General features: G+C 41.4%; 1 protein-coding gene across 4 annotated transcripts in view; it reads left to right on the top strand.

Moving 5' to 3' along the window:
- TP53RK (TP53 regulating kinase) overlaps nt 1-15,429 on the top strand; it is a 36,715-nt gene extending 21,286 nt beyond the window's left edge. For all 4 annotated transcript variants that reach the window (XM_078651953.1, XM_078651952.1, XM_078651951.1 and 1 more), the window contains exons 2-3: nt 308-560; nt 14,652-15,429. In XM_078651953.1, the coding sequence (XP_078508079.1) occupies nt 326-560; nt 14,652-15,130 (714 nt within the window). In that variant the 5' untranslated portion in view covers nt 308-325 and the 3' untranslated portion in view covers nt 15,131-15,429. The remainder of the gene's footprint in view (nt 1-307; nt 561-14,651) is intronic.
- The last annotated feature ends 1,056 nt before the right edge of the window (nt 15,430-16,485 follow it).

The following is a 16,485-nucleotide window of genomic DNA, read 5'->3' as shown; positions in this document are numbered from 1 at the left end:
ATGTAGAAAATGTCAGGCCCTTCTAAAATCCAAAATTTCAGGTCACATTTACATGAACATTGTTAATTTTCATAGCATAGCTATGGCTTGGTCATATGATTGCTGAACTGATGTTAAACTCTTGAAATGTTTAAATGAGTCTGTTAAAAAAACTTGTTGGTATGGCTTGCATGACAAAAAGACGTGGTCGCGTTGGAAGGATGCTGGAAAACTGTGATGTTATAAGATAAAATGCTTATATTTGCTCTTGTCACCAACTCATTATTTTGGTTAGAGTTTAATCTGAAAACCGTCTTATTTGTTTTAGGCTACCTTCACATCACTGATGGAGGGAGACGTAGAAAAGTGTGCTCGACAGAGGACGTGCAGTTTTCTAAAAACTTTAAACCTTGTTAAGCAAGGAGCTGAAGCTCGTATCTACAAGGGCACCTTCCTGGGGCAAGCGACTGTTGTGAAAGAAAGATTTCCAAAAGCTTACCGACACCCTGTTCTGGATGAGAAGTTGACCCACAAAAGGACATCCCAAGAGGTCCGCTCTATCCTTAGATGCAGGAAAGCAGGTGGGACAGTGATTTCTAAAATTCTGATTATTTTTTTGTTAAAATGAAGGGTGCAAATCTCATTACTTTACCTTAATTGAAAGTACTGACCGAAGAAATGTTCTTTTTATTATTTCAAACGTGCAATCAATTGCAAACGTTATTATTTTGCAATAAAGATGAATAAAAGAAAATGAAATGTAACTTCTTAAACATACTTTTAGCTACAGTACTATCAATCCGCATAAAGTTTATAAAATAATTTAGTTACATATAATAATAATAATACGATACGACCTGTACTATATTATACAAGGGAATTACATAAAAATGCATTTTGCCACAATTATTTAAAATCAGAATATATACTACAATTCTTTAAAATTATTGCTGTAGCAGAATACAAAAGCCTGGATAATCTAGAATGCCCTAATAGAAAAAATTATAGTTTAAGGTTGAAATAGGTAACCTGGGTTCTCCTTTTTAACTTCAGCTGTCAGTGATCACATATCATTATGAGAATGCTCCATATAAGCAAGCAAATTCCGACCATCAGATGGTATAGCTCAAAGTTCATATTTAACTGGGCTATACATTTACCATTAGTTTGTTGCTAACTGTGTGCACATTTCCTGGGTTAGGCCATTATTAGAGTAGCCCTGCCTCTGTTTTTTATGGCTTCCTGTAAAAATGTTGTAGTCACAAAACATACATATGGTGTTTCTAATTGTTGAAGGACTAACAATGTTGCAGAAGAGTTTCACAGTCTGAATTTTCTCAATAATGACACGATAAACACCTTCTTCACTGCCACATATAGAGAACAATAAAATAAAATATGTGAAGTTGATTGTTTTGACTTACCATCACAAGGACACACAGAAAGATGGTTAAATGAATATGTGTATGGCGGATAGCCCAACATTAAAGGGGCGTAATTTAAGCGAAATCTTTTCAAGATCTAACGGTGCTGGAAGTTCTCTACAAAGGCAAGGTAGGAAAAAGGGCCATACAACACAGGGGGTAAGGCATGATATGCCATTATTGTCCCTTTATCTCTTTCTCATCTATCTTGTGTACTTTTAGCCCTAAAAAGGTCTTTCAGTATCGATTTAGAGAAGGATTCGTTAAGAGTTGGGGTGTCACAAAGACCACCAAACGCAGAGAAATAAAAGTCTGTCTAACATAGGATAGCCAGGGGATTTTAATGACGTCATGTAAATTCATAATATCTTTTAAAATAAGTTGATTTAGTTGGACCGTTTTCCTCTTCCAGATCAATAGCATTTCAAACGTGCAGGAGGAATCAATGTGCGCTTGATGCAATTAACTGGAATTATAAAATTTAGTTTGTAGTATTGATTTTACTAGATAACAGATAAGCCACGATTCTGTTAAGGAAGTGAACGATGAGGATTGTTCTTAAATCCTATAGGTTTACTCTGACACCAGCCTTTACCTAAATAACAGGATGTCAACACCCGAACAACATTAGCCAGAAAGCAGTAGACTGTAAAGAGCTTCAGTAAAAACAACATCTGACATTAGCAAACAAGTCATAGCTGGTCACAAAGTTAATATTTACTCCTGACCACCTCTTTCTTTGGGATGGTGACACTTTGATACTCCAGACAGTCAGCTGCCTTCAGAATATATCACCATAGCTTTTGATGCCATAGTACACCTTCACGTAAGAGTGCCAAATGTCTGTCTGTAAATGGTAGGAGAATGTGCTAATTGTCTTCATAGGGAGAGCAACAGCTACCCTTAAGTACTGCACCAGATAATTTTGCGTGCTGTTATTGCTTCAATCCATTTAAACACGTGGGTATTCAGCTCATTTGGGAAAGCCTAATTAAAAAACATGCAGTGTTAGTTTTGGTGTAACCCGGTAATATTAAACAGGGGTGTGGAATTTAATAAAATATCTACTTGTCCATGGGGCAGGTTGCTTCATAAATCTGCTTGTCCTGTAACAAAAAACACTTGTCCCTTTGGTGCCATGTAGTGCGGCGACGATGTATGGTAGCAATCTCATTATATAAGAGCTCTTATATAGCCTCTCTGATTATGCCGGGCTCATACCATAGTAGTGTTTGAATACTTGCAATCCCCCTATGTTGCCACATTTCCGCAGAGCTACATACTGGGGCACAAGGTAGAAGGTCATGGTTAACGCCAGACCAAATTAGGGGCCCAATTAACCACTCCAAAACAAGTCACACATTGATAAAACTGAAAAGCTGACCACCAATTTCAGATGTACTGGCTTTGCCAGTGCTTATTTATTTCTGTTTAGCATAATCTTATTGAAACTGGTTAAACTGATTTTCCATTATGAATATTTTTGGGAAAAACTAGCATACATCAACACATGTAACTAAATGATGCTGCAAAGAAATGGTACCTGAAATTTTACAGTAGTTTATCAAAATGTTTTTTTCGTGCTTTAATTTTTTTGATCAAACACAAGGAGATGATGGACGGAGCGCTGACACTTTTTAGAGACTCAGCCCCAGTCACAGATCTGGGTTGAATCCATCATTGTTCTTTAGCTCACTTCGCTACCCCCGTTCAGACACAGCTATATGCAAATCAGTCTTGACCCTGTGCCTCCTGGGAACAGTCCAACCCAAACTGCCAACTCATGTCTTCCCTGGACCAGAAACAAGCATCCTGGGACTGGTTTCAGGCTAACAGCCCTCTTCAGTCAGGCTAGCTTGAATCCAGTGTCTGAAAGGTTTCAGCGCTCCGTCCATCATTTCCTTGTATTTGCTTAATTTTTTTGTCAACATTTTATTTTGAAAGCAAATAATCTTCAATCTTGCTTTCAAGCTTTTGCAAATATTTGCATCAAATCAGAGAGCATTCTGGGAGCATTGTACATAGCCTCATAGTGCTAAACTCTGAAAATGTGTGTACACATTTTTATACTGGAACCACTGTCATAGTGGAGTCAGAGCTTACACCATTTACTTAGAGCGCTCACACTAATAATAAAGGCTTTCAATTAACGAAACATAAATACAAGTTTGAACAGCATTAACATATGGACGAAAATATTACCTTAACTGCAGGCAGTGCCCTTCCCTGATCCATAATGTGGTACTGCAAACTGGCAGCTTAAGGGTTTGCGCTGATCGGGGTTGGGACTACTTGTCCCAAGGACAAAATACACATAAAAACTTGTTGCCCTTGACCCCAAACAATATGATCTGGTCATCAGGCTATAGGAATTCCACATCCCTGTAGTGGTATTCTTTACCGGTTCAGATTTGGTGACATTTAAGCTCACTTTGGCAGGACTAATGTTTTTCGGATTACATTGAGGTCTGTTAGTCCTAGGTCTCATGTTTCTATAATAACAGTGCCTTTTGTGCTGAATTTGTCTAAGGACTGGTGCCTGTCTCTCCATTGTGGACAGAGTAATCAAAACGCGGCAATGAGCCCTTTGGGACTTCAATTACTCCCCGGTGATATTAATTTCCTGCCAGACCTTGAAAAATCAGAAAAATATTACTAGGCCTGCAGATCTAGTAACTTTAATATTCTACTCGACCTAAATGTAATGCTGTTGACCCATAAACTCCCCTCAAAGTGTGTGATCCTGGTAAATATTTTATTTCTCAGTTTCCTTTTTTTCATTATTGCATAGGAAAGCACCTTCAAATATGTGAGTTCAAGATGTCTGCTGTACAAAAAAAAGTTTTGTTTGTCTAAACAGACTCAGCTTTTGATCTATGTATAATAAAAATCGATTCCACATATAGGGTACACATGACCCCTGATTTGCCTCTTAGTTCACTAAAAGCATTGTCATCGGGGGTAGCTGGAATGTTACTCTGTTCATATTTAAAAACTCTCACATTTAATGAAATATTACTAAAGCGTGATGTGGTAGCGCACTATCAATTACAGACACACATTTTCTGTTCAAATGACCACAAGCCTTCGCACTAGCATGCTGGTGAACAGAGAAAACTCTATAGCGTGTAAACGTTAATGTGTGGAAATAGGTTTCAGCAAATACAAGGACGATATCATAATGATTTCTGTCATTCAGGCTACTGTTGTACACACACAATAAATGTTGACATTGAAATTAATATCTCCTTGTATCAAGATGATGTGATAGGATCCTTCAAAGAAAATGATTACTAAATAAGAAAATGTTTTTAAAATATAGTTCCCAATAAATAGTGAGCAGTGCCTTTATTGCAGTAGCAGCAAAAGTATTTAACTAAAAATCTCTATGGGCAACCTTTTTTTTAGGTCTCGCTACGCAGAGCGCATGCGTTGCCTAGGAAAAAGACCTTTAGCAATCAATCCAGTTTTTCAGTCAAAAACGTGCACGCATTACATTGCTTTGAATGCAACGCATGCGCGTTGGGTGATTACCTTGGGGGAGCGAGATGTAACTTAGGGTTCCTGCTCGCTCCCGCAAGGGAAACAGCCGCAGGGCCCCTCCTCTTGCTGCCTCCACCTCTCCCATCTCATTTTTTTTTAACTTAAAGCGCAAGGCGCGTGCTGGTTTGTCCCTTTCCAGAGCCCACCCACCCCTTGGTTCCCCATCCCGTCTCCCGTTCCTGCAGTGGCTCTGCCGAAGACCCCAAAGCTGGCTCATTCTGCGCATGCAGGCTGGACAGGCTGGGCTGGGGCTGCACATCGTCTGCAGCTCCGGGTGTCTAAATATAGACTGACACTATCGCCACTAAAGAGTGCATACAACGTACACAATAGAAAGAAATGGATAGTAAAGATTCAATTGAAACAGTCTCTAAGATTAAGCAATCAGATAAATACATCCAACTAAGGATATTTATAAAATATCATAGCAAGTCGGCAAATTGTTTCATTTAGATTTTTAATGCCACTATAAAAAGCTTTAAAATTTTCATAATATAAAAACATGTCACTGTTTATATACCTCAGCAATGAATAGTAACTCTTAAAATTATTATATATCAGGGTAATGCTGCCCGGTCCCCAATTTCAATCAACAGCGCTGCCCACCCTAAGAAGGCGGACAAAGAACCGTGACTCTTTACTTTTTCCATTTCCGCCTCTTTTGCTTCCGGTGCCTTTGAATGACTGGCTCATCGGTTGCAGTACTGTACCGGGTGAGCGTGCACTTGTGAGGATGGTGCTGTTGGAGAGTGAGCAGGTAAGAGATTAAGCGAAGGAGACGAAAACAAAAGAGGGCACCAACGAGGTAGGGTGTGGCGACGCACTGGAGGCGAGAGTTACATTATAAGAAAATAGGATTCCGTAAAGTGTTATGGAACGACAAAGGGAAATGAAGTGACACCATAGGGCAAGGATGAGTGATATATTAAGCAGTGGGGATCGGATTGAGACTTGTTGAGGGGGAAATGGGTGCCACAGTGGCGGAGAAGATTATTTAGAAGCTGGACCCTAAATCCACAAACCTAATTGAAGGGGGCACTTTAGGAGAGGAGGGAGAACATTTCACAGGCTAGCAGGATACCATAAAACAGTGGAGGTGATGTGGAGTTTGGTAACGTGACCAGATTTTTAAGACGAAAAACTAGGATATGCCACAGGCGTAGCAAAATTAGGAATGCAACTTATCAGTGTCTTTTGTCACGGAAAGGCAGCAACACACAGGGCACCATCAGGTACTCTGAGGCCTTGGTTGCAAGAGAGTACGTAATAAGTGCACATCCATTCAATTCCGTGGTACGGGACGAGTAACGTAGCTTCTCGAAGCATAGTGATTGTAATTGATCTGTATATAAAAAAAAGTATATCTGACTAATAGAGCAAATAAGTCTAAGCGCGTATATCCCAAGCATACTTTAATCCTCCCCGTCTCCATTCTTTCTTTATTACACATGTTAAGACTACAGCTTACACCATTGTAAATCTACCTTCAGTTTGCACTGGAAATCTATACAACGTTTTACTTTTTAAATGTATTTCGTGATGTTTCATTCATAGGTAAAAGACATTGTCATTTACAACGCTAATAGCTCTAACTCTAGCAAATGCGAGACCTACTGCATTGTAAATGCTTGTTGTCTTTGATGTTGCCCAGGTTCATATAGAGGCTTATTTGGCTACCCCTACTTTGTTCGATTATCTTTGCAGAAACTGCAGCATTTTACCAAAGGGTTTTTTCTTCATTGATTGTGACCAGGAAGAATGCAACCCTTTGCCTTACATTGTAGAGAAACCATTGAATGTAGGGAGGTGAAGCAGTAGTTGGAGTCAAGCTGTGTGAGAGAACTTTGGGTAGCAGGTCAAGGGTCCTAATGTGAAAGTTTTTAAGTGGAGAGTCAAGAGCTGACCATCAATTATCAACAGCATGTCACCATCAAGAAAGGGTCCAGAGGACATTGGTAGGAGCAGAGCTGTGTAGACATTCTAAAGCATGTGTGTACACTTAGCTATGAAGTAGCATGTCTGTACCCTTAGTTATAAACCACCATCTTTGTCCCAGCACATTTCTACTGGATTATTTAGATCAAGCAATCAATACTTCTCTCAGTTCCAATTTTTGAGTTCTTCTCTATGATCCTTTTGATGGAAAATTGGCTATGGCAGATCTTGGGGCCATATGTATCAAGCCTTTTTGGATTCGCAAAGGCCGGAATTCGGCGAATTCCGGCCTTTGCGAATCGCAAAAGGCTGTTTAGCATTTTTTGCTATGTATGTAAAAATCGCATCATAAGGAATCGCAAAAATGTGCGATACCTTATTTTGCTATAGCATTTAAGTTAAGCGATTCCTTAAATGCTATGTATGATGCAATTTTCAATTGCGATTTTAGCTTAAGAAATCGCAATTTACCACCAACTTTCAATTGGTGGTAATTTGCGATTTCTTTTAAAAATGAACAAATTGGCATTTTTTAATGTGGCATGTGACGCACATACATGCCCATAGGGCATGTATGTGCGCCATATGCACACACATGCTGATTTCAGGGGTGCAGCAGGGTGTCCTTGAGACACCCCTGCACCCTTGAAATCAATCTCATTTTGTGATTCGCAAATTGCGAATCGCAAAATGAAATGCATTTACGATTGGGAAATTATTCCTTATTTGCGAATTCGCAACTTGCGAATTCGCAAATAAAGAAGATTAAGGAATCGCAAAAAGAATTCGATTTTTTTTTCATACATACCGTTTTGCGAATTCTAAATAGCGATTCCTTAAAAATCGCTATTTAGAATTCGCAAAACGGAACTATGATACATATGGCCCTTGGTCTCAGACGTGTTTCATCTCTTTAAGTAACATTAATAACTTTGTGCTTAGGAGACAGACATTTTAAACTAGTCCAAGGGTCTGTACTATATCATTCAACCTCGTACCATGGAATGCTACAGAGCTAGAATAAGACATGTAATCATTTATGGTAGAATGTTGTCAAAGCTTCCTTAGAGTAGCACCATAGTCTCCAGAATTCTTAGATCTTGGATATATGGTTCTGTTTTATATTACTCTACATATGCCCCAGTTACTCTTTGATTATTTGACTACGTTTGGTGTGATGGCTCCTGGTAGAGGATGCTGTTTGTTAAAGCCTGGTTCCGGCATGTTATTTGAAAGTGCTGTGAGAAATACAGTCCTATTTTGCGTTTGCCTTTCTCATTGATCATGTTCATCTCCTCTGCACTTTGTTTAGGTACTTTCCTCTCTGTTAGGTCGTCTCACTGACCATTCTGCACATTTTCCCCTGATGTTTATTTTTTCATCCTACTCCCTCCACCCCGATAACCTGAGGCACATTGAGTCCGATGATTAACTTAATCTAACTTTTGTTTCCCTCTCTTTTGTCTGTATAGAATAGTGGTCTTCAACCTTTTTTTAATGCAAGCCCCCTGAGAGAAATGTATTTGGACAGGGCCGTAAGTAATGTGCCCTGCTAAAGTGAACATTGTATACATATGGAATTGTGTACTAGAAATTTTAGAGTATTTGTTAGAGTATACGCCACTCTAATCTACTCTGCACCACTGCACTGTACCCTTCATCACTCCACTCTACCAAGCACCATTCCATTCTACATCACTACACTCTACTCTGAAACAATCTTCTCGGCGTCACTCCACTCTATGCCAATGCAGTCTATGCTGCACCACTCCACTCTTTGCCACTCGTCTATGCCATTCTGCTCTACTCTGCACCTCTGTACTCTACACCACTGCTCTCTGTGCCACAATACTCTGCACCACTATACTGTACACCACTCCACTTTATGCTGATCATTACGCCATTCTACTATATACCACTGCCCTCTGCAACAGTCTATTCTGAAACACTGCACTCTATGCCAATGAACTCTACTGAACTCTGCTCTGTGCGACTGCATCCACACCACTGCACTCTATTCTGCACCACTTTACTCCAGTCCATGCCAGTGCTCTCTACGTCACTATACTCTATGCCACTCTACTCTGCTTCACTCCACTGTACACCACTGCACTCTACCCTGTACTGCTCCACTCTGTGCCACGCCATTCTGCTCTGCAACACTGCACTCTCTTGCACTGAACTTTGCGCATCTCTACTCTGCACAGCTGCATTCTATTCCACTGTACTGCACTCTATGCCAATGCACTGTACACTACCACACTCAGTGCCACTCTACTATGCATCACTCCAATTTACGTCACTGCACTCTACTCCGGTCCACTGTAAGTCACTTTAATCTCTCTGGACTACGGCACGCTGCTTTATGCCACTGCATTCTACGCTGCTTCACTGAAGCAATCTATGCTACTGCACTCTACGCTACTCTGTTCTACTCTACGCCACTCCACTGTCAACTGCTGCACTCTACACTGCTGCACTCTTCGCCAATGTATGCCACACCACTTTACTCAAAACCCCAAACATTCTACATCACTGCACTATATGCCACTAAACTCTGCAACACTCTACTCAAAGCCACTGTGCTCTACATCACTGCACTATACAATGCTCTACTCTGCAACACTGTACTCTCTGCCACTGAACTCTATGCCGCTCTACTCTGCACCCTTGCACTCTATAGCACGGCACTCAATGCCACTTCACCACTCTACGGCACTCTACACCACTGCACTCTACGCCACTCTAATCTACTGTGCATCACTGCACTCTACACCACTTCACTCCCCACCTATCTACACTGCACCACTCTAAACTGTGCCAGTGCAGTCTGCTTCAATACGCACCACTGCGCTCTACACCACTCCAGTCTAGGCCACTCCACTCTACTCTGCACCACTCCACTCTACACCAGTGCACTATACACCTCTACTTTATACCGCTCCACTCTACCCTGCACCAGTTCACTCTACACTACTTCAATCAACTCTGAAACAGTCTACTGTATGCCATTGTACTCTCCGATGCGCCACTCTACAGCACTGCTGTCTAAACCCCTGCACTCTACCCAATGTACTCTACATCACTTTACTCAAAATCAGTGCACTCTACACCACTATACTCTACTCTGCAACATTCTACTGTACGTCACTGCACTCTATGCCTCTACACACTATACCACTCTACATCATTGCGCTCTACATCGCTGCTCTCTGCGCCACTCTATTCTACTCTGCACCACTGTACTGTTCGCCACTGCTAGCTACAGCACTCTACTTTACTGCACTCTATGCCACTGCACTCTAAGACACTCCTCTGCCAGACTGCATTCTTAGCCACTTACCTCCGTGCTACTCTGCACCACCTCACTCTATACCACTGCTGTCTGTCACTGCATTACTCAACTCTGCGCCACTGCACTCTACGCCACTACATTCTACTCTACTACAACATACCCCACTGCACTGCATTACTGCACTCTACACCACTCTATTCCACTCTGCACCACTGCTGCCCATGCCACTGCACTCTAAGCCACTCTACTGTCAGTGCCATGAAACCTACGGGTGACCGTGCGCTTTATAAGTTGTTAATAACATAACATAACATAACTATACAGCTCTACACTCTATCCTACATGACTTAACTTTACACCGCACCACTTCACTGTACTCTCAAACAATCTACTCTGCACCACTTTACTAAAAGAAATTGCACTCTACACCACAGCACTCTATGCCAATCTACTCTGCACCAGTATACTTTACGCCACTTCACGCCAGCAGACTCTAGACACTACACTCTGATGCTCTACTCCATTAAACTCTACTCCACTCCATTCTGACACTCCACTTTACTCCATTCTATTCAATGATACACTACTTAACTCTATGCCTCTCTACTCTACTTCTCTCTATGCCATTCCACTCTACTACACTACTACACTTTATGCAACTCAGCTCTATGACAATCTACTCCGCTCTACACCACTCTACTTCACAACTGCATACTCTACGCAACACCCTCTACGCTACTTCTTTCTGCTCTACATGACTCTACCCCAAGACACTCTACTCCATTCTATGCCCTTCCACGCTACAACATCTCTAATCCCTTCATGATCCGCCACAACACTATATGCCATTGCACTCTACGCCACTCCAAGACACTGCACGTCATGTTTCTCAATTCTACACCACTACTCGACTCGCTACGCCACTCTATAACACTCCACTCCCGACACTTTACTTTATGACACTCCACTCTATGCCACACTCCCTTACACCACTAACCTTTAGCCATGCTGAACAGCAGCCAAGCTTGTGAACAACATGGCTAAAACATATTGTCAAAGCCAATATCTCTTGCATAGTCCAGATCTATTGGCTTTGCAAAACATTGGGATCTGTGATCTGGCCCTTGAATGGTTCCGTTCATTCTTGATGAATAGATCCTTCCGTGTCTCAGCAACCCCCTTCACCTCCCAAGCCCACTCTATCGGCCAAGGAGTTCCACAGGGCTCTGCCCTAAGTCCTTCCCTCTTCAACCTGTACATGCAGCCTCTTGCGGCTATTGCTAAAGAATGGGACCTCACGCTGGTGTCATACGCAGACGACACACAGCTGGTAATCACCCTCACTGAGGCCCCCTCAACACCTGCCACAAGATTTAGGGACGGACTGGCCGCCGTTGCCCAGTGGATGACGACTAACTACCTGCAACTGAATGCGGGGAAGACCGAGGTGCTGTTCCTGGGTAAGAACCCCAGCTGTTGGAATGACCAGTGGTGGCCCCCCCTGTTAGGCCCCACTCCTCCTCCTAAATCTCTGGTTAAGAATCTAGGAGTATGGTTGGACTCTGCGCTGAACTACCAAACCCATACTAAAAGAGTAGCAGCTACATGTATTGGGCTGCTGAGAAGCCTTAATCCCATTCTAGGGTTCTTCGACCCTAAAACTCGACAGCTCATAGTCCAATCTACCATCCTTTCCCGGTTGGACTATGCAAGCGTCTTGCTGCTAGGCGCGAATAAAGCTGAGACAGCTAGGCTTCAGCGAATCCAGAATTCAGCGGCTAGGGCAATAGTTGGCCTACCTAGAAAATGCTCTGCTAGAGCCACAATTCATAGGCTCCACTGGCTCCCTGTGGAAGCCCGCATCCAATTTAAGGCTCTCATTACTGCTTTTAAAATCCTCAAAACGGATGGCCCCGAACTCCTTCGTCCGCTTCTCAACTCCTTCGTCCGCTTCTCACACCCTATACCCCTTCACGCAATCTTCGCTCCCGGGGTCAACACTTAGTAGTGGTCCCCCGCACGAAATTCATGTCGTGTTGGAGGCCGCTCCTTCAGACTTCGGGGAGCCAAACTCTGGAACTCCCTCCCCCTTCACATCCGCTGCCTTGATAACTTGTCCGCCTTTTGCAAAGCAGTCAAAACTCACCTGTTTCCGTTAATGTAAGCTTCTGCCCCCCCATTCCCTCTAGTAGGTTATGCCTTGGTTCTTAGCGCCAGGACGCCCCGTTGCTGGGGCAGCTGTCGCGCTCAACAAACCCATAACATAACATAACATATGCTTGTCCTGCCCCTGATCTGCCATTGAAAGCCCACTCAAATCAGGATCTGCTGGTCTTCAGAGAAAAATAAAAACAGTTATTTGGACTTGAATTACCTATACCTAACTTAGCCCTCACAACCTGTCTGTTGACCCTCACAGACCTTCTCCTAGACTTGCAGCCCCTCGACAATCTCTCACAGTGTTTGGCTCCATTCTGCCAGCCACCAAAGTCTATCAGAGCTTCTTCATAAGCACTTTTCATTTAGCCATGAAGGGCACCTCAGTCAGCCCGCAGACCATCCTTCCAGTTCAGATCTACACAAAGCACCTTTGCTGTTTTTCAGGCAATAACCGTGACCGGTGAAAGGCCCTCAGTCCCTCCTTTCTGACTTTTAGAGCCCCTTACAACACCTTAATTAGTCCCGATTGCCTCTTTCACACATAGCCCTAGACACTTGTGTTTAGAGGGCACTCAGGTACTTCACTTATCTACAGATGATGTGGGTGCATAAACATTAATTTATACATTTATATATGACACAGTGCATATTTGTAATTTGGCACAGGTCCTTTCGCTAATTGTCACCTTGAAAACCTCTTAGCAGGTACATTCTGTGTCCTCACAGGAACTTCTTAGATGACTGCTCTTTGTTCTCTGTAGTTTATGTTTTGGTCAAATCACTTACCTAGCAACACTAGAGCCATGCTGCTGGTAATAGTGACCGATACTGATGTGGCCATCGGCACGCTCAGCACTTTTTATTCTTGTTATATCGTTTTCAAAGTGCTCTGTGATCATTAAACTAAAGATAGGCAAAAAAGCAATTTCTTGACGTTTTCTTTGCAGTAACTTATTGAATTAATTATTCCGTTGTAAAGAATCCGTTGATTGATTTTGGGTGTCACATAATTGCTGTAGTGCATTTTCTGAATCTTTAAATATAAAATTTTACAAATATTTAATGAAGATGAAAACATTCCCTTTGCATAAACAATTTATGCTGAATAATGTAACCTGGCTATGCAATCAGAATTGAGGTAGTGTTACCTAGTTTATGGTGGCCTTTTTGGATTGGAGACATTGAGCATCAAAGATCAATCAATTATTTTCCCGGTGTCGGAGAGCTGCAACTAGGAATATAACTTGATCAAAAGGGAGTGCCTTTGAAGTAAAGCATTGATTCCAGGGAATGACCAATGACCTTTACTTATGAAGGAACTAAGCCAGTCCTCTCAAAAAGCTATCTTCATGTAGGAGGGAACTTAAACTGGATACATCAGAACAGGGTCTTGGAAACACCTGGCGCCAACGAGGATCTTTCGAGAAGTACACTGTTTTTTAAACATTTTTTTTATCATATACGCATAGAAATCCAATTACAGTACATATAAAGGTCTTACATACGAAATAAAGCAATAAATTAGGCCTGAAAAAATATACAAAGCTGGCACTTCTAAATAGTAATAAAGGGAATAAAGGGAAAAATATCATAAATATTATAAATACTATAAATGCATAATAAAACAGTCAGATAAAAAACCAGACAATAGCATTTCGTAATTACATACATTGAGTTGATATACGCATGGTCTAGGGTACCTCCTATAGGCCGCCACTTCTTACCCGATCGGGGCATCCCACATTCTTTCTCCACCTTACGATAGGTGACCAAATTGCCCGCCCGAGTTGTCTAACCTCCCTACCCGCTTATAATGTGGCATCTTGATTATATATACCCAAGAGTAGTGCTAACCATATTTAAAAGATGGGGGGGGGGAATCCTTCCATCTTGCATCTTGCTGTGATTATTATCCTAAACACAGCTGTGCCAATAAATAAAAAATATTTCTCTGTGGTATCCAGGCCAATACAGCCATCATAGCCCATGAGCATCAGGGTGGGGGGTACGTTAATCCTGCGGCCTAATAGTCCCTCCCAAAAGCTCACCACCTCGTTCTTGAGAGAGAGCAGCCTGGCATAATTACTGTATCTTCAATTATTATTTTTTTACCTTGAATAAGACACTGATAAGCGCACATAATTTGTGAATGTTGAACAGCTGAGCAGAGGCAGTCAGCTGCCTAAGCAGTCAGTACAATTGCATACCTCTTTAGTATAGAAATCTCTAACTGTTGGGCTCTATATTTGAAACATGGTTGACAATGTTAAATTCTAATATGCTTTCTGAAGTAACAGATGTGTATTTCTTCTCAGGTATTTCTGCTCCAGTGGTCTACTTTGTAGACTATGTCTCCAACTGTATATACCTTGAGGATATTGTACATTCAACCACTATCCGGGATCATGTTACTACCCTGCAACGTTCTGAAAATGATACTGCAAAACTCTACCCCCTCACTGAGCGCATAGGCCAGATTTTGGCACGTATGCACGATGAAGATGTTGTTCATGGAGACTTAACAACGTCTAATATGCTATTACGATCACCAGCAGAAGCCCTGGACATAGTGTTAATAGATTTTGGACTGAGTTCCATCTCTGCACTTCCAGAAGATAAAGGTGTTGACCTGTATGTCTTGGAGAAAGCATTCCTCAGTACACATCCCAATACAGAGGATCTTTTTGCGGCGCTTCTAAAGAGCTACTCGGCTACATCTAAAAAGTCTGGGCCAGTTATTAAGAAACTGGATGAAGTTCGCCTAAGAGGAAGAAAAAGATCAATGATTGGATAACAAACCAAGAATCCTTCTTCTCAAAACAGGTTTCTGATTCTACTTTTGTTAAATATTGGCCAACATTTTTCATTTACATTTTGCAGTGCTTAAACCTTTCAGGTTTTGATATAATGTCTACCACAATCGAAGTTCATCTTTCTGACCACATTGTTCAAAGGTAGTATTGAAATCTTAATATTTCTTTTAGTCTGTTCTTCAGGGATGTCTGCTTAGAATGGGTTGATGTAATACCATACTGTCTGCCACCATTACTGCCTACTATCCATATGCAATAAACTTCTCCTGTGGTAAATAAACATTGCAATTTTTTCTTGCAAGCAGTTGGGGACCACAGAATATCCAGCTCAGCATGCACAAAACATCGGAATATAATTTGTCAAAAACATAAGTATGATCCATCTAGTGAAAAGTATGTGTTGTTTTAATTCTCTCCCTTGCATTGCTAGACCTCTTTCCTTACAGATTTAGATGAAGGTCCCTTAGTTTGGAGATGTTTGTCAAGAGCTAAGAGATTTCACTTTGAAGACCTTTACGTAGAATTAGCATATGATGAAATACTCAAAATCAGTGATGTGCCAGTCTACCGGACTAAAGACTCCGTATTTGAAAAAAAAACACACCTGTGCATGGGTCTGAATTAATGTGTATTAACACCTTTAATTGTTTTGTACTTCTACATTTTTGTAAGTTTTACATAAAAAAAAAAAGAAATTCAATCCAATAAAAGATTGGACACATTACTAACATATTAAAGAACCTGAGATTAATATTTTCAATAATTACAAAAGGAATGTAAAATCTCCAACCCATCATAAGTCTATTCGATTATTTGCTGTTCATCATCATTCTTTTGCGAATATAATACAGTTCAGGCTACTCAAGTGACAAGCTGTAATTTTTACACCCATACAATTGCACCCCATGATTGTGCGCCTTAACGGACAATCGCCTTTTCTCACCAGCGCACTTGTAAACGTGCTATTGTGGCATTGCCCATCACCTAAAGAACACGAAGGGCTCAATTAGGTTTACTGACCACCCAGTGCTGTGAAGCTGGTGGAAAAGTTAATTGGGAAAATTACGTATTTAGTTACAATGTACATATTCTAATAAATTCAATCTGTATGTTTTTGCAATAATGGTTATGAATTTTTCTAACTACTCTGGTTGTAGCCACTTGCACTTCATGTTATTGTATTTGTTTGTGCTGTCTTGCAAAGCGAACTGAAGCCGCAGCGCCTCAAAGAAAGCGTGGTGTTGCCAGAGTTTCTGGAAAGGTATAACTTGAGACCGAAGTAGGTAGTTCCAGAGACGATGACTCGCATCATTACCTGGTGCGACAGAAGGAGTTG

Source organism: Lissotriton helveticus, chromosome 7 (genome assembly GCF_964261635.1).
Source record: "Lissotriton helveticus chromosome 7, aLisHel1.1, whole genome shotgun sequence".
Lineage (NCBI taxonomy): Eukaryota > Metazoa > Chordata > Amphibia > Caudata > Salamandridae > Lissotriton > Lissotriton helveticus.
The sequence above is the reverse complement of the archived record's forward strand: the minus strand, read 5'-3'. Positions and strand labels throughout refer to the sequence as shown.